Source organism: Elephantulus edwardii, unplaced genomic scaffold, assembly GCF_000299155.1.
Source record: "Elephantulus edwardii isolate Elephantulus edwardi_28Jun2011 unplaced genomic scaffold, EleEdw1.0 scaffold00017, whole genome shotgun sequence".
In the NCBI taxonomy this organism is placed as follows: Eukaryota; Metazoa; Chordata; class Mammalia; order Macroscelidea; family Macroscelididae; genus Elephantulus; species Elephantulus edwardii.
The window spans coordinates 13,680,369-13,698,440 of record NW_006399767.1 but is presented as its reverse complement, the minus strand read 5'-3'; the positions used below and the strand labels follow the sequence as shown (position 1 = coordinate 13,698,440).

At 39.5% G+C, this 18,072-nt stretch overlaps 1 protein-coding gene across 1 annotated transcript in view; it reads left to right on the top strand.

The window, feature by feature from the left end:
• POLH (polymerase (DNA directed), eta) overlaps window positions 1-18,072 on the top strand; it is a 52,763-nt gene that overhangs the window by 10,081 nt on the left and 24,610 nt on the right. Inside the window, exon 4 of the mRNA XM_006881953.1 lies at window positions 17,735-17,904. Coding sequence (XP_006882015.1) covers window positions 17,735-17,904 — 170 coding nt within the window. The remainder of the gene's footprint in view (window positions 1-17,734; window positions 17,905-18,072) is intronic.

Here is an 18,072-nt window from a genome sequence, read left to right as displayed (position 1 = left end):
GGAATGACAAAGCAAAATTCGAATTTTTAAGATCTTTCTTAAGTCGTTAAAATTATCGTTGTTCTTATGTGCTAGTGAGTTGAAACAGAGTTCAATTTTTGCTTCTGTGAATTGTTAATTTATAATCTTTGCTTGCTTTTCCATTGGATTTTCTTTGTTATATTAATACAGAAATATTAACATAGAGGCGCTAAGTCATTCTCTTTTGAAACATAGAAGAGCAAGTCAAGCAATCAAGCAAGCAGGCACAAACATAAGGAAAGTATATGCCAAGGACCATCCTTCAGATCAAATGATCAGAGTCTTCCCTGAGGATCAGCACCCTGAATTCAGATGATTGTGTGGATCAAAACAAATTAGTAGAATAATGAGAATTGCAAAACAGAGCAAAGAAACACTGCATAGTTTATAATCAAGAAAAGTATATTTCCAGTCTGTATCCTTTCTCCATTTGTATTCAGTTTGTATACTGTCCAAATCATTCAAGAAGTTGGACTTTATGAAGAAGAATTTGGCATCAGTATGAGAGGAAAGCTTATCAACAACTTGAGTTATGCAGGTGACAAAAACTTCCTTGCATAAAGTGAAAAGGCTTGTGGCACTTACTGCAGAAGATCAAAGACTAAAGCTTTCAATATGGATTACATCTCAAGGTCAAGATGATAAAAATTCTCATTACTGGACCAGTGGGCAACATCATGATAGATGGAGGAAAGATTGATATTGGCAGTGGTTTCATCTTACTTGACTCTACAGGCTATATCCTGGGTACCAGCAGTCAAAAAAATCAGAAGATTTGTTGCAATGGGAAAATCTACTGTCAAGAACCTCTCATAATTCTAAAGAGTAATAATGCTAAAGTTTAAAGACTAAGGTCCTCCTGATCCAAGCTGTGATCCTTTCTATTACTTGTCATTAGCTGAAAGTTGGACAATGTCTAAGGATGACAGAAGAAGAATTTATGCCTTTCCTTTGAACTGTGATACTGGAGTAGAGTGCTGAATATCCCACAGACAGTCAAGAGAATAAAAAAGTATGTTTTGGAAAAAGTGCAGCTGGGGTGCTCCTTAGAGACAAAGTTGGTGAAACTCTGTCTCACGTACTTTGGGCCTGTTAGGAGGAACCAGTCCTTACTAAGAGATACCATGCTTGGAAAGATAGAGTTGGCAAAAAAAAAAGGAAAATCCTGAATGAGATGGATTGACATAGTGACTGTAGCAGTGAGCTCAAGTTGTATCAGCAATGATGAGGATGGTACAGGATAGGACAAGATTCAGATCTGTTGTTCATAGGACTGCTCTAAGTTGTACTTGACTCAGCAACACCTAGCAATAACATGCCATGAGAAAATCAATTTCTATTTGCTAAAGTGGCTTGCTTGTGATTTTGTGTCGTAACCAGCTCATAGCTGACCCTGTGGGAGGCTTTCGGAGGCAGTAAATCACTTGGGAGCAGACTCCCAGCTTTCTCTCACAGAGCAGCTGATGGAGTCGAGGTGTGTGTCCTTGTGTTGGCAGCACAACCCTTTACCACTAAGCCATCAGAGCTCTCTAAACTACACTTTCATTCTTTGAAATGAAATAGAATTGCAGTGTCCGTCTCTTTGCCACGCCGGTCACATTTCTGGCACCCAGTGACCACAGGTCGTTCATGGTCACCATATTACATAATGTTCTCACCATCGCACAAAGATCCAAACAAATCATGGGTTTGACCTTGAGGCCTCTCTCAATGCAGACAAGGTGCTCACGTGGTGTAGTCTGTAGGAAGTGGCGCTGCTGACCCAAAGGCCATGCCCCTCTGGTGGTTTGGGTTCACCAGGAGCTCTGAGAGAGAAAGACGGGCTGTCTCCTTTCATGTGATTTACAGCTCAGTGGAGGGTCAGCTATAAGTCAGTTCTGACTTGATGCAGTGAGTTTGAGTTTTTTAATTTGAGCAGTGAAAACAAAGTGGAAAAAAAAACAAAAACAAAAACAAAAAACAAAGTGGAAAAAAAAATAAATAAAACAATTATACATCTTAACATATGCATCCCTTGTCTATTTTTGACGTTGCAGCTACTTTTTCCCAAGTCTGCCATCATCCTGGTATCATTGCTCCATTCTACTCTGCATGGTTAGGCAGAAGTTCTTTTTCAGGCTATCAGTTTTCACTCTGTGGTTTTCAGAGATTTTTAATCTCATTTAAGAAATTGCTTCTTACTAGAAGTTGGCACAGATTTTTCTATATTTCCTTCAAGTTGCCTTGTAGGGTTTTTTGGATCTTAAATCTTATTTAAGATAGGGAGCCATCCATAGTGAACCAGTCAATTTGCCCAACACTTACTCATCAAACAATTCATTCTTTTTCCAAATTCCCATATATCCATGAGTCTTTTTCAGTAATATCTCATTTGTCAGTCCGTTCTGCTCCCAAAACAGGTTTTACTGTTGGGTTTTGTGTGTCTTAAAGATTCTCCATTGACATGAAGTGATTTGCAATTCATAGTAACTTCTAAGACAAATGAGAACTAGGATTTCCAATACTGTTATCTTTACAAAAGGAGATGACTACGTCTTTGTCCACTAAGTTTTTGCTTGGCAGTATAATGTTTAACCAATGTGCCACCAATACTCTCTGCAAAAAATGACAGCCTTGGAATCCCTGTGGGGCTATTCTGCCCTGTAGCACCATGAGTTAGAGTCCACTAGATAACAAGTTTGGGTTTGATTTACTGGTGGTAATGCTACTTTGTGGTTTTAACTTGCACAACCTGAATTACAGAAATTGACAGTTTTCTAGCTAATTGATCATTTGGATGTTTTCTTTCATGTATTGCCTGTTTAAATATTTTGTGCATTTTTAGACTTGCATTGTATCAATTCTTTATTGCTCCTTTGTTGTTGTTAGGTGGTGTTGAGTCAAGTACAGCTCATAGCACTCCTGTGAGTGACAAACCTGAGCCCTGTCCTGTCCTATGCTATTCTCATCATCTTTGACACTCTTGAGCCCATTGCTGCAGTCACTGTGTCAATCTTGCAGTCACTATGTCAATCCATTTAGGCAGAGGGTCTTCCTCTCTTTCCAAGCATCATTTCACTTTCCAGGAAATGGTCTCTCCTTAACAACATATCCAAAGTATGAGAGACAGAGCTTTAACATCTACTTTGGTCTAATCGTTTTTCTTTTTCTTTTGGATAGTACATTTTATATCCTGCTTCAGAAATCTGTGCTTATCTTAAGGTTATGAGTATGTTTTGTTATATTCTAGCAGCTTTATTATTTTGCCTTTCACATTTAGACTTACAATCTATTGTATGTATGCATGAGTAGTAAAAGGTGAGAATTGAGATTTTTTTTAAAAAAAACTATGCATACCAAATTTTTCTTTATTAAAGTTTGCATTTATTTAATAAAGGCTTTCTACATTCATGTATTATGTCAGTTCTAAGATGCTTCACGTATTTTACTGCTGTTGTGACTTTTTTCCTATTTTCCTTAAGTTCGTTGATATATAAAAGACTGATAAATTATTTGTACCCCAATAAATGATTTTTTTAATAAATTCATCTTTATCTACTTTATACCCTTGACAAAAATTTGTCATTAAATCTTCTAACTGGTTCAAGCTAATTTAGTCTTGTCTGATGCAAAGAAATCAGAACAGACCTGAATTGTAAGATGGGGATATAGTGCAATGAATCACATAATATGGTCCCTCTGGCCATAGTCCTCTACTTTATGATGTTGCACAGATAATAGTTCCTATGTCTATGGTTATGGTTCTATTTTGGAGTGAGTTGTCTGCTATGTTTTTGTTGTTGTGTTTTTAGGTGCCTTCAAGTTGACTAAGGCTCAGAGTGAACAGCAGATCTGAACCTTATCCTATCCTGCACCATCCTCATAACCTCTGACATGCTGGAGCCCATTGTTATGCTCACTGTGTCAGGCCTTCTTGTTGATGTTCTTCCTTTCTTTCTCTGACCCTCCACCTTTCTCAGCATGATGTCTTTTCCTAAGGACTGGCCCTCCTGAAAACATACTGAATATATGTGAGATCAAGTTTCACCCTCTTGCTTCTAAGGAGCACCCTGGTTATACATCCTCTAAGACAGACTTGTTTTGGTTTTTGGCAGCCCATGGAATGAATATTCAATAATGATCTCTAACACCACAGTTTAAAGGAATCGAATCTTATTCTGTCATCCTTACTCATTGTCCAACTCTCAGATGCATAGGAAGCAGCTAAAAATACTGTGGGTCAGGTTGACTCAGTCTTTAACCTGGCATTCTTGGTCTCTAACACTTTGGAAAGATCCTCAACAGCACATTTTCTCAGTGCAGCATGTCAGTTTATTATGGATCCAAGTAAAATGAAATTGTTGATCACGTCAATCTTTTCTCCATATATCATGATGCTGCCAATGGTAAGGATTTTTGTCTTCTTGATATTGAGAAATAATCTATACTGAAGGCTGTACAGCCTTTGATCTTCTGTAACAAGTGCTTTAAAGTCCTCTTTCTGCAATTAAGATTGTGTCATCTGCATAATGCAGGTTATTGATGACTGTTCCTCTAATCCTGATGCCACATTCTTCTTCTTAAAATCTAGCTTCTTACATTGTTTTCTGATTGAATAGGTAAGGAGAAAGACACAATCTTGATGAATACCTTCATCTTAAACCACATGGTGTTCCCTTATTCAGTTTGGACAACATCTTCTTGGTCTGTGTATAGGTCTTGCATGAGCACAATGATGTGTTCTGGGATTCCAGTTATTCTCATTGTTAGCTGTAATGTGTTATGATCTACACAGTCAAATCCCTTTTCTTAGTCAATAATGCTAATAAACATTTGTCTTACATTGTCTGCTTTCACCCAAGATCCATCTGACATCAATGATATCCCTCATATCTCATCCTCTTCTGAATCCAGCTTGAATTCCTGACAGTTCCTCTGTCAATGTACTTACTGTTCTAGCCATTTTAAGAATTATCTTCAGGCGAGCTCTGGTGGCCTAGTGGCAAGAAACTGCACTGCAATCCAAGAGGTGCACAGTTCAAATCCACCAGATAGATGCTCTGCTGGAGAAGGAGGAACAATCTCCTCCTGTACCAGTCAGATCTGATTTGACGGTACACACAAAAAAATAAGAAAATTAAATTAAAAGAATTATCTTCAGCAAGATTTTATTTGCATGTGATATTAATGATATTGTTCAATAATCCTCATGTTCTGTTGGATCTTTTTTGGAATGAGAACAAATTTGGGTCTTTTTCAGTCAATTGACCAGGTAGGTACTGTCTTCCAAACTTCTTGATTTTGACTAGTGAGCATGCCAAGGGCTGTATCTGTTTGTTGAAACATGTCAACTGGTATTCCATCAATTGCCATGTTTCAACCAACAGATGTAGCCATTAAGGAAGGATTAAAATGGGATATATCTTAAGACAGCACCTTACTGGAGGATGTGATCCAAGTCTCCACATCTACTTCAATTACCATCCTTCATAGCCTTGTACCACCTTGCTCAAGTAAGGAGAGTTCCTTTGAGGATATAGTCTATAGTCAGTTTATATGAATGCTCTGGCAGAGGTCTCTCTGTTGCACTGTATCCTACATCTAGTGTGTCATTGTTTGGCTTCCAGTTCTTGAGACTTGAGCCAGCAGCATATCATCTGACCTAATTCACTAGCTTTTGCAGCCTGTTGTGTGACCTGCCAGTTTGGATTTGTCATCCCCTTCAACTACACGAGCCAGGAAAGACAAGACTCATGGATGTAGCTTTTACAACTGTGTGAGCCATTTCCTTAATGGTTCCTGAGCTCTGTAACACTTTGCACTGAATGACAGAGTACAAAGACAAGAGGGAAAGGACAGAGGGGAGGAGGAGTACTGATGTTAGAGATGGTGGCAGTGTACAGCACTTTGGAAAAGTTGAGGCATTTGAAGCATATTTAACTGTTGCCTCATATGATCCAGCTTTGTGCTGTTCCTTCTGAAAAAAATGACTCATACAAAGATATGAAAAACATAAAGCACTGCAATGGGAGATATGGAAGAAGTATAGTGAATCCTTTCAGGAGGTCAGTGTGTAAGGTGGGATTACTGCTAGGACTCTGTGGCAAGATAGGCATTCCAAGTAATGTAGATGACCACCACCTTTGAGGTGGGTACTATTGATACCTTCAGTCAAAAGATGTAGCTGCCATTTAATGAATGGATGGATGCACTCCATTTATTTTCTAGGTGTAAGCCTACATTTCTAGTAGGGTGTTAACCTGTATTGTTTCCTTTCAAGTTGTTGTTGTTAGGTGCTGTGGAGTTGAGTATGAATCACAGCAACCCTATGAACAAAAGGTCTGAACTCTGTGTTCTATCCTGCACCATCCTCACACTTCCTGACACACTAGAGCCCACTGCAGCAGTCACAGTGTCAATCCACCTGGCTGAGGGTCTTCCTCTCCTTCTCAGACCCTCCACCCTTTCCCAGGAGTATGTCCTTCTCCCAGGAATAGCCCGTCCTAGCAACATTTGCAAAGTATGTGAGGCAAAACCTCATCATTCCTGCCTCCAAAGAGCACTTCACTGCACCCTCTCCAAGACGTATCTGTTTTCTTGGTCGTCCTTGGGATGTTCTGTGCTCTTCAACACCACAGCTCTTAGGTGTCAATTCTTTTTCTGTCATCCTTATTCATCGTCCAGCTCTCAGATGCATAGTAAATAATCGGAAAGACTATGGCCTGAATCAGATGCATTTTAGTCCTCAAACTGATATCATTACTCCTAAATAATTTGGAAAGGTCCCTAACTGCAGATTTTCCCAGTGCAATGAGTCTCCCTTATTTCCTGACTGCTGGTACCAATGGTGTTAATTGTGGATCCAAGCTGTTGATAGTTTTGGTTTCCTCTCCATCCATCTTGATACTGCCTGTCAGTCCAGTGGTAAAAATCTTTCTTTTCTTGGCACTGAGATACAATCCATACTGAAGGCCACGTTCCTTGATCTTCTACAAGTGCTTCAAGCCCTCTTAACTGTCAGTAAGTAAGGTTGTGTCATCTGCATATCACAAGTTATTGATGAGTCTCCTTCCAATCCTGATGCCACATTCATCTTCATAGAGTCCAGCTTGTCGAATAATTTGCTCCGCATACAGATTGAATAGGTAGGGAAAGTGAACACAACCCTGAGGCACTCTCTTCTCAGTTTTAAACCATGCAGTGTTTCCCTGCTCTGTTTGCACAACAGCCTCCTGGTCCAGAGTCAGATTTTATAAATCCTAGTCCATCCAGTTTTGCTTTACTGACCATAAATGAACTGGCAAGAATTGGTTTGAAGCCGTGCCTGAAAATATTTCTTTATATTACAATGAAGTTGTTTTCAGATGCCATTAAATTGGTTCTGAGTCCTAGTGACCCTGCGCACAACAGAAGGAAACACAGGCTGGTCTTGTGTAATTGTTGGTTATGTTTGAGCCCCTCTTGTAGCCACTGTGTCAGTCCATCTTGTTGAGGGTCATCCTTTTATTGCTTACCCCCCACTTCACCAAGAATGACATCCTCCCGATGAGGCCACATTACATGAGATCAAGTATCACTGTCCTTGCTTCTAAGGGGTGTTCTGACTGGTCTTTTCCCAAAAAGATTTGTTTGTTTTTCCTGGCAATCCATGGTACAGTTAGTTTTCTTTGACACCACCACAATTTGGATGCATCAGTTTTTCTTTGATCTTCCAAATACATTTTCCTACTTTCACATGCATATGATGGAATTGAAAATGCCACGGATCTTTTGTGGTTTAGGGCACTAACATTTTGTTCTTTTGGTAACATTTAGTACAATCTAAATTACAATATTTCATATTTAGGTGGTAGATCTAAGAATTTTTTTTTTTTTTGTTTATTGGGCGGAGGTTGTTTATTGGAGGGAGAAGGTGAAGAAAATGGGAAAGATCTAGCAGCGCCCTAGAACGTCGGTGTAATTGTGGACATAGAGCAATGGTGAGGAATATTATGAAATACAATGTATGGGAATAATTGTATGAAACAAGAAGTTACTAAAGGTAAAAGTGAAACACAATGTATATGATTAAGAATTTTTTTAAAACCTAGAATCTTTATTTTTTTATTATAAAAGCAAGATTTATTTGGATCTTCCAAAAAAGCAAAGAGTTTGTTTTTTAAAAATTTTTATTATTTTTTTTGTGTGTATACCGTCAAATCGGGTCTGACTGGTACAGGAGGACATTGTCCCTCCTTCTCCAGCAGAGCATCTGGTGGATTTGAACCCCTCACATCTGGGATTACAGTAGTTCAGCTTCTTGCCACTAGGCCACCAGAGCTCGCCAAAAAGCAAAGACTTTTTTTTTTCCTTTAGTATTTTTTATTTGCATCTCAGGGTAGCAAATGATTGTGAACATTTTTTTTTCCATGTGTTTTTTGGCCATGTTTGTTTCTTCTTTTTTTTTTTATTTTATTTTTAAATAAACTCTATATACGAACTGTGCTCAAGCCGTTTGTTCATAGGGTCGCTATGAGTCATCTATGACTCGACGGCACTAAACGACAACGACAAAGAGAGAGCTATGTTGGCCTAGTGGAAAGGAAGTTATGCTATCAAGCTGAAGGTGGGTGATTTTCACCTGTGGCCCTTGGCCAGGTTCAAATTGTTTTCCCTTGGCCAGGTTCAAAGTGTTTTCCTGTCAAACATTCTTCTAGGTGGTATAGCACTGGTCTGTGCGTTGCTGTACAGAGGTAACTCTTGTGATGCTGAAGACTGTGACAGTGATGTGCCAATCGTGGTAACGGGTACCCATGGTAGACAGTGTTGGCTGGAGCTTCCCGACTAAAACAAGCCTGGAAGCAGGAGCGGCATCCACTTCCGAAATGGCTTGCCTCCAGAAGCTCTATGTACGAACAGTGCTCAGGCTGTTCATTCATAGGGTCGCTATGAGTCGTCTACGACTCGACGGCACTAAACAACAACAACATACCGTCAAATCAGATCTGACTGGTAAAGGGGGACATTGTCTCTCCTTCTCCAGCAGAGCATCTGGTAGATTTGAACCCCTCACATCCGGGATTGCAGTAGTGCAGCTTCTTGCCACTAGGACACCAGAGCTCACCAAAAAGCAAAGACTTTTTTTTTCCTTTAGTATTTTTTATTTGCATCTCAGGATAGCAAATGATTGTGAACATTTTTTTTTTCTATGTGCTTTTTGGCCATGTTTGTTCTTTTTTAAAATTTTAGTAATTTTAATGATCATTTACAGATTTTGTGTTTCCATTCATTCATTGTTGCACTTTTCTCCCTGCCCAGCCCTCCCAAAGCAAAGACTTTTGCAGAGGCTTTTTAGCAGCCTGTAAACTTGGTTTCCCCAGACATTTTCCAATACTTTTGATAAAGGCTATATTCAGAACAATGTATCTATTTCCCATTCATTGTAACCTATACTTGTTTTTTTCATGTTATTGATACATCCTTAAACTGACATCATTATTCACCAATAATTTGGAGAGGTCCCTAATTGCAGATTTTCCCAGTGCAATGCGTCTCCTTTTCCTGACTGGTGGAACAAAATGTGTGACTTGTGAATCCAAGCAAGATGAAGCTGTGTGAAAGTTTGTAAAGTAAATCAGTTTTTTATGCAGTCATTCATGTACTTTTCTTGTACAGCATTAATTTCAACACCCACAATGTAGTCAATCTGTTTTCCTTACTTCCTCCTTGTAATTTTAATTTCCATTAATCTTTGTATATCTCTGTGTCTTCCCTCTGTTTAGTGATATTATGCTGATCATCTCCTTACTGGCTGTTGCCTTTCCCTTTACTCATCTTAATATGTATCTATTATCTATTTACTAATTTTCCTTCTCTCACCCTCTTTCCCATCCCAGGTAGCCATCCAAGCATGGTTCTATCTGCCTGTAAGCCTTTCCTTAGCTTTTCATAACAGTGGTCTTCTGAGTATTTGGTCTTTTGAGACTGACTTACTTCATTTCACTTAGTATAATGTCTTCTAGATGCATCCATGTTAGATAATGTTTCATTTTAGTGTTACATAGTACTTTAGTATGTGTTTATGAAAGTACGAGAATTTCTTTCAGCATTCATCCATTGATTAGACGCTTAGATTATTTCCATCACTTTGATAAGTAATGCTGAATGAACATGAGTGTGTAATCTGTTTGTGTCACAACTCTTGTTTTTCTGAAATACATTCCTAGTAGCAGGCTTGCTGGTCAAAAAATATTTCTGTTTCCAGCTTTCTAATGAATTGTTTTTCATAGTAAGTGCACCATTTTACATTCTCATCAGCTGTAAATGAGAGTTCCAGTCTCTCCACAATCTAGCTAGCATTTTTTGTTTACTGGCTTATTGAAATTTATGATTGTTGTTGGATGAGATGATATCTTTTCATTTTGATTTATATCTCTCTTACCTACTATACATCTGAGAGCTGCTCTAGCCTGGTATACATCTGACAGCTGGTCTACCTTCTATACAGCTGAGAGCTGAAAAATGAGTAAGGATGACAGAAGAAGGATCGGTGCATTTGAGTTGCAGTATTAGCGAAGAGTGCAGAATGTCCCATGGACTGCCAAAAGAACAAACATGTATGTCTCAGAGAAAGTGCAGTCAGTATACGCTTTGAAAAAAAGGATGGTGAAGCTACATCGTAAATACTTGGGGTGTATTTTTAGGAGTGCCTATTTTTTTAAAAAGGATATCATGCTTGGAAAGGTGGAGGGTCAGTGAAGGAGAAGAAGACCCTCAGTGAGATGGATGGACACAGTGGCTGCTGCAATAGGATGGTGCAGGATAGGACATCGATTAGTCACTATGTGTTATACTTGACAGCACTTAACAATGACAATAGCTAATGTATGTGTCAGCTTTTGCTTTGTGGTACAATAACTATATATTCCCATCATCATATTAAGTGCTTCCTGGATAATTTTCAGGTTTTCCCCATAGCATCTCTCAGTATTACAACTCTAGGCTTAAATTTGATTTTTAGTTCTTTCAACTTGAGAAATGCCTAGTGAGTTCCTCCTTTTTGTTCTCCAATTTCAGCTCTCTGTACATTCTACTATAATTTGCTTTGTCTTCTCAAGCTACTCTTTGAAATTTTCTACTGAGCTCTTTTTACTTCACCATCTCTTCCCTTTGTTTTGGCTTCTCTGTACTCTAGTGCAATTTTCAGAGTCTCTTCTTTGCTCGTTTTTATAATACCCTTTTGCTCTCTCCATGAATGATATCCTTGATATCATCCCACAGCTCATCTGGTCTTCAATGGTTGGTGTTGAATACTTCAAACCTATTCTTAAGATAGGGAGCTCTGGTGGCCTAGTGGCAAGAAACAATTTTTAAATTCAGGTGGGATAGACTCAAAATGATATTTTTGTTCTTGTAGACTTGTTTTCATTTTCTTCAGCCTCAATTTGAACTTCCCTATGAGTAACTGACAATCTGTTCCACAGCCAGCACCTGGCCTTTTTTTTATTTTGTTTTAGATAGTAAGAGAGTGTATTTGCAGCAGCAATAGAAAAAGTAAAAGAACACAGTACCACTCTGACAAACACCAAAGGCGAGGGAACTTCCTGGGAGAACCCAGGGGTCTTGGGCTAGAGTTCCATGGGAGGAACAAACCACGGTAGAAGAAGAAAGTGAAAGAACACATCACCTCTCACAAAAAACACCAACCACAAGGGAACTTCATAGGAAAACCCAGGGGTCTCGGGCTCCCTGGCCTAGTTAATGGTGACATTGAGCTTCTCAAACTGTTTTTTCCACAGATGTAATCAGTCTGATTCTTGTGCAGTCTGTTAGGTGAAGTCTACTGGTAAAGTAGCCATTTGTGTTTTTTAATAGCATTGAACAACAGTAGCATTGAAAATACGATAGAAATGAACATTCCTCTTGAATCAAAATATTGGTATTTTGAAAATAACCTCCAGTTCATTGCAGCTATTTCATTAATATATTCAGCAGAATACACTAAAATTACTAGGCGTAGGAAATGCCCAGTCTGTATTTTATATTTTTGGGTTGAGAAGCAGGCAGAGGATGTGGAAGACAACAAACCTTATTAGCCGTGGTTCAATCCAGTCTGTCCACCCTGGGAGAAGGCAGACGGCATCTTCTCGGGAGAAGTCCCACCCCTTCACTAAATTAAGATAGAATTTGAGATTATCTTTTTAACTATGAATACCACGCCATTCTTACTCTGTTTTTCATTCTTGGTATAGTATATCATGTGATTGTCAGATTCAATCAGAGTGGCCAATGCCAGTCCATCTAATCTCACCAATGTCAGAATGTTGATGTTCATCTGTTCCATTTCATTTTTCATAATTTCTAGTTTTCCTACATTCCACGTTTTAACTATTAAAGGACGTTTGCAGCTATTTCTCCTCATTTTGCTTGACTTCCAATGTGGTCTTGTCCTCTTGTTTTCAGAGCCCTGATATTTCAGAAGTAGATGGCTAATCCTGCTTTCTAATCTGTCTTAATCTGGGAGCTCTGCTGAAATCTGTCCACCATGGGTAATCCTTGTGGTATTTGACACAACACTTTCAGCATCGCAGCAACCCACAAGCTACCCCAGTAGAAATACCATATGATTTAGAGCCAATAGTAATGACAGAAGTTCAAACGGCACTGAAGTCATTGGAAAAATATAAGGCCCCAGGAATCAGTGGAATACCAATTGACATGTTTCAACTAATAGATGCAGCCATAAATGTGTTCACCAGTCTGTGTCAGGAAATTTGTAGGATGGTTGTCTGGGCAGCTGAACAAAAGAAATCCATATTCTCATTCCCAAGAAGAATGATACAACAGAATGTGGAGATCACCAAACAATGTCATTAATATTACATGCAAACAAACTGTTGCTGATGATCATGCACAAATGGCTAGAATAATACAGTGAGAACTGCTGGATTTAGAAGAGGCCTTGGTACCAGGGATATCATTGCTGGTGTCAGATGAATCCTGGCTGAAAGCAAAAAATGACAAAAATATCTATTTGACTAGGCAATGATATTTGATTGTGTGGATTATAACAAATTATGGGAAAAAAATGGGAATCTTAGAACACTTAAATTGTGTACATGTGAAACCTAGACCAAGAGGTGGTTGTTTGAACAGAGCAAGAGAACACTGCATGGTTTAAAATTAAGAAGGGTATGGGTCAGGGTTTTTTAATCTAAGTGCCTATTCAATCTGTATGCTGAGCAAATCACTCAAGAGACTGGACTCTGTAAAGAAGAATGGGGCATCAGGATTGGAGGAAGACTCATCATGACCTGCATTATACAAATGACACAACCCTGCTTGCTGAAAGTGAGGAGGATTTGAAACTACTGCTGCAGAAGATCAAAGACTACAGCCTTCATTATGGATTAAATCTCAGTGTCAAGAAGACAGAAATTCTCACCACTCAACCAACATCATGTTAGATGGAGAAAAGAGAGACATTATCAACTATTTCATCTTATTTGGATCTACAGTCAATACCCTTGATACCAGCAGTCAGGAGATTAAGAGGTGGATTGCGTTGGGAAAGTCTGCTGTCATGTACCTCTCCAACTTACTAAGGAGCAATAATGTCACTTTGAGGACTAAAGTGTGCCTGATTCAGGTCATGATCTTTTCAGTCACTTGCTATGTGTCTGAGAGCTGGACAGTGAATAAGGATAACAAAGGAGGAATTGATACCATTGAGCTGCTCAGGTGTTCATCACTCATGCCTAGACCACATAATTCCTTAAAGGAAATCTACAATGGAAGGGTAGCACCAGCCTTTTTTAAAAAAAATTATTATATATTATTATATTTTATATATTATATATTTTATTTTTGTGAGCATATTTTAAAAATTTTATTAATTTTATTTATTTTTTTAATTTATTTTTAGTATTTTTTGTGCATTGTACCGTCAAATCAGATCTGACTGGTACAGGAAGAGATTGTCCTTCTTTCTCCAGCAGAGCATCTGGTGGATTCGAACCAGGCACATCTGGGATTCCAGTGCAGTTTCTTGCCACTAGGCCACCAGAGCTCCCTTTATTTTATTAATTTTAATGAACATTTACAGAGATTTTGGATTTCCATTCATTCATTGTTGCACTATTTTCTTTAACCCCTCCAGTTCATTCCTCTTTTTTTTTCCCCTTGAAAGTCTGTTTTAATTGTCCTTTTGCCACAGTGCTTGTCAAAACCAGTTCTGATTAATCTCCTTTGTCAGTGTGTCCTTTGCCATTCCCTATCACTTCTCCCTGAGAGAGATTTCACCCTGATTCATAAGGAAAAGGGCACAGCGTATTCACTTAGCTACTCCCTGCTGAAAAAGGACGCTGTAGGTTTCAGGATTAAGACCTTCTCTCACTACTCTAAAAGGCCCCTTTGGCAATAGGAAACACGTAGACTATTGTGGAGATTGATTTTGGAATTTAGATGCACTGTTATCAATTGTGCTTAGCCGTACATGTTCATATCCTTGAAGATGCATCATGGAACTGTTGCAGCCCAGTGCCGACTTGGGCACCTTTCCCTTGGCCGAGTTCCGTAGTTCCCGGGCCTGGGCCATCTTCATCTTCCAGGCCGCTTCACCGAAGCTCCCTGCTGCTTGGACTGGCTGGGCGCCACTTGGGGGCCTCGGATATCACCAGCAGCTCCAGACTCCGCCGCAGCAGCGCCGCAGACATAGTTGCGCTCAGCTCCACCTGCGTGTTCCCCCCACTTCTGCCTTGGCTGATCAGCCCTATTTTTATCACAATAATTATTCCTAGAGGCATCCAGGCTCTCATGATTAATTATTAAAGATAGGAATTAAGAGCAAGAAAAGAGAAGAGGACAGAATGGAAGTTCATTACGCAAAATAAACTAGTGTAAAAACAGCCATGATGGAAAAGTAAATCCTGCTACTTAGACTTTCCATGGGTGCTCTGGTGACATGGTCTGTAGGGAGCTTCACTGTTAACTCAAAGGCCACACCTTTCTAGAGGCTTGAATCCAACAGCCACTCTTCAGGAGAGAGATGGGCAATTTTCCTCTCATGTAATAGAAGCTCAACTTTGACTTAGTTAACATTTTCTACACACAACAAACTATGGTTGACTCTGAGAAGAATGGGAATCCCAGAACATTTGATTGTGCTAATGCGAAACCTATACTTGAACCAAGAGGCAGAACAGAGCAGAGGGACACTAGATGGTTCAAAATCCAGAAGGGCGACCGTCAGGGATGTATTCTGTCTCCATACCTTTTCAATCTATATGCAGAACAGATCATCCGAGACGCTGGGCTGTACGAGGAGGAATGTGGCATCAGGATTTGGTGGAAGAAACATCAACAACCTGTGTTATGCAGATGACACAACCCTGCTTGCTGAAACTGAGGAGGACCTGAAGCGCTTGCTGCAGAAGGTCAATGACTGAAGTCTTCAATATGGATTGAAGCTCAACATCAAGAAAACAAAGATTCTTACCACTGGGCCAATTGGCATCATCAGTATGGATGGTGAAGAGATTGAGATAATTAATACATTTAGTTTACTTGGTTCCACAGTCAACACTCTTGGTAACAGCAGACAGGAAATCAAGAGATGAATTGCACTGGGAAAGTCGGCTGTGAGGGACCTCTCAAGGGTACTGAAGAGCAGCCATGTCAGGCTGGAGACTAAGGTGCGCCTTATCTGGGCTATGGTCTTTGCAGTTGCTTGCTATGCATCGGAGAGTTGGACAGTGAATAGGGATGATAGAAGGAAAATTGATGCCTTTGAGCTGTGGTGCTGGAGAAGAGTATTGAATATACCATGGACTGCTAGGAGAACAAACAAGTTTGTCCTGGAGAGGGTGAAGCCAGAATGTTCCCTGGAGTCAAGGATTCTGAAGCTTCGTCTGACACACTTTGGGCATGTTGCAACAAGGGGCAGGTTCTTGGAGAGGGACATCTTGTTTGGGAAAGTGTAGGGACGGTGCAGGAGAGGAAGACCCTCAATGAGATGGAGCAATTCTGGCACAGGATAGAATGGCATTTAGGGCTCTTGTACATAGGGTCGCTATGAGCCGCAAGTGACTCGATGGCACATAACAACAAACAACAACAACACTTTCATGCAACAATTTCAAAATCAGAATATACAAAGTTGTGAAGTAAGATGGTTTTGCAGGACTGCTCTTAACTCATTAAGAGGCAGGATGATAAAACTGAATGGAAATCTCTGCATCAAAACATCAAAAATAACCTCCTTTTTTCTTAGATTTGATAGGTGTCACAGTCATGAAAAATCATTTCTGGAAAGTCTTACCCATCTAGTAGAGCATCAGTTTGTTAAGCTGAAATAGTCTGGTTTGGCTGCACTTATCAAAAGGTGACTCAGTAATATGATAGGAAATAGCATCACAATCCACTGCCTGATTCAACAGTCACACTGTGAATACCATACACAATAAAGGATTTCACTGCATTTGAAGCTGTACATTTAAACCAGACCCACTATAGCAAAAGATACAAAGGATACACACAGATAAAAATCAGGATTTTCTAGGAAAAATGTGCAGTTAGAAGGGCAAATGTGTAAGAAGGTACTCCTGGGTAAGATGGTGGAGCAGGCAGACCACAACCCAGATCAGTCTTCAACGAGGTGGCTAAAAACCAAAGATAGCACAGACAGATAATTCTAGAATTTGTGTTTATAAAAGGAAAAGAGAAGTCGCTCAAACACCAACTGAAGGAAGAAACTGAAAACTGAGAAAGTTGCATTCACAACTTTGTATATTCTGGTTTTGAAATTGTTGCATGTAGGAAGTTTTAACCAAATCAAAGTTGAGCCTCTATTACATGAGAGGAGATTGCCATCTCTCTCCCAGAGTGGCTGTTGGATTCAACCCTCTAGAAAGGTGTGGCCTTTGAGTTAACAGTGAAGCTCACTACAGACCATGTCACCAGAGCACCCTTAGAAAGTCTCTGAGATGGAACTTCAAAATCCTAGACCCAAGAAGAAACTTGGTTCCACCATCTCCGAGACAGACCTGTTTGTTTTCTTGACAGTCCATGATATGTTCAAGACTCTTCTTCAGCAATTCAACCCAAAGGCATCAATTCCTCTTCTGTCATCCTTAGTCATTATCCAGCTCTCTGATGCATAGCAGGTAATTGAGAAGACAATGGCCTGGATTAGGTGCACTTTGGTCTCTAACTGACATCGTTGATTTTCAGTACTCTGGAGAGGTCCACGACAGCAGATTTTCCAAAGCAGTTTGTCTTTTGATTTTCTGATTGCTAGTGCCAAGAGTGTTGATTGTCTAGCCAAGCAAGATACAATTGTTAACAACCTCAATCTCTTTCCCATCTATCACGATGCTGCTAGTTTGCCCAGTGGTGAGAATCTTTGTTTTCTTGATGTTAAACTTCAATCCATATTGAAGACATCAGTTATTGACCTTCTGCAGCAAGCGTTTCAAGTCCTCTTTGCTTTCAGCAAGTAAGGTTGTGTCATCTGCATAATGCCTTTGCATAGTCAATGAACGAGAGACATTTTTCTGGCATGCTAAGAATGGTATGAAGGAAATATTGATCTTTCTTACCTTACTTATTTTTCAGAAAATAGATGGAATTTTATTTTTTTGTGTGTATGAAAACCAACCTGGCAAGTTACCTAAAATCTTAACATGTCTGTGTTTGCATAAATAAAGTGAGTTTCTTAAAAAAAATTAGCCTAATTGAGACCTCTTAACTTTTCCAGAGGAGATGCGAAAACAAGGCTTAGGACAATGGCTTGATTCTCTCCCGTTGGATAACATTGCCTCTCCAGACTTGCAGCTCACCGTGGGAGCCGTGATTGTGGAGGAGATGAGAGCGGCCATAGAACGGCAGACGAGCTTTCAGTGCTCTGCTGGGATCTCACATAATAAGGTGAATACTTGAGAGCTCTTGTGATACAGTCCATTCCATATTTTGTTGCTAACCAAAAGACCATGCCCCTTAGTATTCAAATTCACCCATGGCTCCAAGGGAGAAATTAAATGTCCAAATAGAGAAAGAGGCTCGTCTTTGAATTTTTTATTTTATTTTATTCTTTTT